General features: G+C 38.8%; 1 protein-coding gene across 1 annotated transcript in view; it reads left to right on the forward strand.

The window, feature by feature from the left end:
* The window catches only part of NUSAP1 (nucleolar and spindle associated protein 1), a 51669-nt gene that overhangs the window by 25956 nt on the left and 21299 nt on the right, over nt 1–4414 (forward strand). The window contains exons 5-6 of the mRNA XM_003791736.2: nt 1904–2005; nt 3164–3273. Of these exons, the coding sequence (XP_003791784.1) occupies nt 1904–2005; nt 3164–3273 (212 nt within the window). The remainder of the gene's footprint in view (nt 1–1903; nt 2006–3163; nt 3274–4414) is intronic.

The following is a 4414-nucleotide window of genomic DNA, read 5'->3' on the forward strand; positions in this document are numbered from 1 at the left end:
GCCGAGCCTCTGGTTATGTTTAAATAACTTCTCTATATAGATAGCATAAAATATCAGCCTACTTGAAACTTAGGAACTAAAACGGTAATAATGCTGTAATTCCTTATGTTTCTTATATGTAATACTATTCCTACCACTTCTGCAGAGCCTATGATATAAAAATGCTCTGTTAACTTACAGACATTTTTTTATTAATTATTTTTTATTAAATCATAACTTTGTACATTGATGCGTTTATGGGGTTCAGGATACTGCTTCGATATACAATGTGAAATGTTTACATTGAACTAAGTAACACATCCGTCACAATTATACTCATTTCTTAATAGTTTTGAAATGTACCATTGCATCATGAACATTAGGTGAGGTTCCCCCAAATGCCCTCCCTCCTCCCATACCCCATCTCCTCCCCTCTCTCCCCTCTTCCCTTCTACTTTCTGGACTATAGCTATGTTTTGCCATTCGTATGAGTGCGTAGGTGGTTATATATTGATTTCATAGTAGTATTGAGTACATTGGTTACTTTTTTTCCCATTCTTCAGATATTTTACTAAGAATATGTTCCAGCTCCATCCAGGTAAACATAAAAGATGTGGAGTCTCCCTCTTTTTTATGGCTGCATAGTATTCCATGGTGTACATATACCACAATTTGTTAATCCATTCACGGTCGATGGGCACTTGTGCTGTTTCCATGTCTTAGCTATTATGAATTGGACTGCAGTAAACATTTTGGTGCAAATGTCTTTGTTATAAAATAATTTTTGATCATCTGGGTATATACATAGTAGAGGAATTGCAGGATCAAGTGGTAGGTCTACTTTTAGTTCCTTGAGTGTTCTCCAAACTTCTTTCCAAAAAGATTGTATTAGCTTGCATTCCCACCAGCAGTGTAGAAGTGTTTCTGTCTCTCCGCATCCATGCCAACATCTGTAGTTTTGGGATTTTGTGATGTGGGCTAACCTTACTGGAGTTAGATGATATCTCAAAGTGGTTTTGATTTGCTTTTCTCTGATTAAGGATGATGAGCATTTTTTCATGTGTTTGTTAGGCCATGCGCCTATCTTCATCAGAGAAGTTTCTGTTCAAGTCTCTTGACCACATAGAAATGGGGTTGTTATTTTCTCATTGATTAGTTTGAGTTCTCTGTAGATTCTCGTTATCAGATCTTTATCAGAAGCATAACCTGCAAAAATCTTCTCCCATTCTGAAGGTTGTCTGTTTGCTTTACTTACTGTGCTCTTGGCTGTGTAAAAGCTTTTTAGTTTGATCAGATCCCAGTAATGGATTTTTGGTGTTGCTTCAGTTGCCCAGGGGATCCTCCTCAGAAAATATTCTCCCGGCTCGGCGCCTGTGGCTCAAGTGGCTAAGGCACCAGCCACATACACCCAAGGTAGTGGGTTTGAATCCAGCCCAGGCCCACCAAACAACAATGATGGCTGCAACCAAAAAATAGCCAGGCGTTGTGGCAGGCACCTGTGTTCCCAGCTTCTTGGGAGGCTGAGGCAGGAGGCTTGCTTGAGCCCAGGAGTTGGAGGTTGCAGTGAGCTGAGATGCCACAGCACTGTACCCAGGGGGACAGCTTGAGGCTCCTGTCTCAAAAAAAAAGAAAATATTCTCCCGGCCAATTTCTTCAAGTGTTTTCCCTGCACTCTCTTCAAGTATTTTTATAGTTTCATGTGTTTCGTGTCTTAAGTTTAAATCTTTTATCCAGTGGGAATCAATTTTTGTTAATGATGAAAGGTGCAGATCCAGTTTCAGTCTTCTACAGGTCGCCAGCCAGTTCACCAAGTACCATTTGTTAAATAGGGAGTCTTTTCCCCACTGAATATCTTTGATAGGCTTGTTGCAGACATTTCTTAACGTTTTGGAAATCCTTCTTGGTTCTGTATCTTTGATTTTAGGCAATGGAGATTCAAAGGTACCCTCAGAAAGAAAGAAGTCCCTCTACACAAATGAATTTTGCAAACCTAGAAAAATTAAAAGAACTGGAATCACTACTCCAAGTAAGTTTTAGACACAAAGATACATAAAGTAATGGATGGCCCACTTTGGACTAAGCTTGGAAAGGCAGTGGATTAGAACAGCTAAAAGTTCACATGCTGGAACTTGGGTTTATATTCTCGTTTTCTAGCTTTGAGATCTTGGGCAAATTATCCTCAGTAAACCTACTTCTTCATTTCATCAGGTTCATTCACTGAGAATATTTTTTCCACTACTGATTACCTAGGACAATAAATAGTTCATATCTAAGACGTGAGCCAGGTATGATGGCATGAACCCTTAGTCCCAACTACTTGGAAGGCTGAGGTGGAAGTATCACTTTTTGCCCAGGAGTTTTAGGTCACAGTGATCTATAATTTTAGCATTGTGCCCCAGCCTGGGCGACACAAGACCCTATCTTTAAAAAAACAAATCTAATAAATGAATGTCTATGAAGCTCTTGGCATAAAGCCACCTTGTAAGAAGTTTCTCATAAATCTAAGGGGCTCCATTTTTGGATATTTAATTTTTCTCTAACTTATATTGCTGGAATGCTGGTTGGCACATAGAATATTGATTATTATATACTTATAGTAGTTAGAATGCTGGTGATCGTATATCAGAAATTCAATCAATGTCCACATACTTAATTGGAACAGCATAAAGGGAACTGCTGCCTGCTTTGGCCTGTCTTAGATCCCTTGAGAAAAGAATGATTTTTACATTTTTAAATGTTTTTTACAAAAAGTACTATGTGACAGAGATCATACCATACGTGTCCACAAAGCCTAAAATTTCTTTTATCCAGCCCTTTATAGAAAGCATTTGTCAGTCTTTGACATAGAGCTTTCTATGTATTATAAAATATAAATTTTATGATGGTTAAACAAAAGCCATTTGACAATTGGTTGGATAAGATAAATCTGTTAACTTTTATTCTCTAGATTAAACTGAGATGTCAGTTAGTAAAATGAACAATGGAAGATAGCAAATGTTTAGTTATGAATGTGCTTTGTCCCTGATTCTCCAAAAACTGAGTATTTTGAAATTAAAAGTTTGGCAAAAATTATGTTGAAGTTGAATGTCAGTGATACAAAGAAAATATATGTTAACAGAAAAACACAAGAAGTAAATGATTGGATTTTGCCTTATTAATTTTCATGTCTGGGGGAACATTCTAGACTTTAAGAAGCTTCATGAGGCTCATTTTAAGGAAATGGAGTCCATCGATCAATATATTGAGAGAAAAAAGAAACATTTTGAAGGACACAATTCATTTAATGAGCTGAAGGTACGTAGATAAAATTATGTTCTTAATGGAACTAAACTGTTTAATTTTCTTTTTCTTTTGAGACAGAGTCTCACTATGTCGCCCTTAGTAGGGTGCGGTGGCATCACAGCTCACAGCAACCTCAAACTCTTGAGCTTAAGTAATTCTTTTGCTTTAGTCTCCCTGGTAGCTGGGACTACAGGCGCCCGCCACAACACCCAGCTGTTTTTCTGTTGCAATTGTCTTGATTATTTAGCTGGCCCAGGCCAAGTTCGAACCCTCCAGGCCTGGTGTATTAGGCCAGCGCCCTACCCACTGAGCTATGGGCATCTCCCTAAACTGTTTAATTTTAATGTCTGAACTATATAACACCATAGTTAATATATCTAGCTTTTTATTTTTCTACCAGTGGAATGGATTTGTCTGGGCTTAACATATCTTTATCTTAAAATTGCTTTCTCTAAACCTTGAGAATATGGAAAACCCTCCAGATAAAGCAGTGAATCCTCACTATGAAGAACTGATTGCAGGATGGGTGCCCGTAGTTCAGAACTTAGGATGCAGCCCACATGCTCTGGGGCCAGTAGGATCAAACCACGCTAAGGCCTGCTAAACAAAGAAAAAAATAGCCAGGTGTTGTGGTAGGCACCTGTAGTCTTAGCTACTAGAAAGGCTAAGGCAAGAGAATTGCTTGAGTCCAAAAGTTTGAGGTAGCCATGAGCTGTGATGCCACAATACTCTACCGAGGGTGACAAAGTGAGACTCTATCTCAATAAAGAAAAAAAGAACTAATTCCAAAATACCAACAAGTCATTCTACAGTGTGGCCATAAAGTTAATATGCAATGTAAAATTTACAATGGCTACCCTGAATTTTCCATATTCAGATGTTTGGCCTCTTTTATTAAGAATGGACTAACTAGGTGAGATACGGTGGCTCAGGCCTGTAATCCCAGCACTCTGGGAAGCCAAGGCAGGGCAGGTGGATTGCCTGAGCTCATAGGTTTGAGACCAGCTTGAGCCAGACCCAGACCCCATCTCTAAAAAGTAGCTGGGGTTTTGGTGGGCACCTGTAGTCCCAGCTAGTTTAGAGGCTGAGCCAAGAGAATCTCTTGAGCCTATGAGTTTGAGGTTGTGAGCAATTGCACCAAAAAAAAAAAAAA

Source organism: Otolemur garnettii, unplaced genomic scaffold (assembly GCF_000181295.1).
Source record: "Otolemur garnettii isolate 467f Iridium unplaced genomic scaffold, OtoGar3 scaffold00050, whole genome shotgun sequence".
Taxonomy (NCBI): Eukaryota; Metazoa; Chordata; class Mammalia; order Primates; family Galagidae; genus Otolemur; species Otolemur garnettii.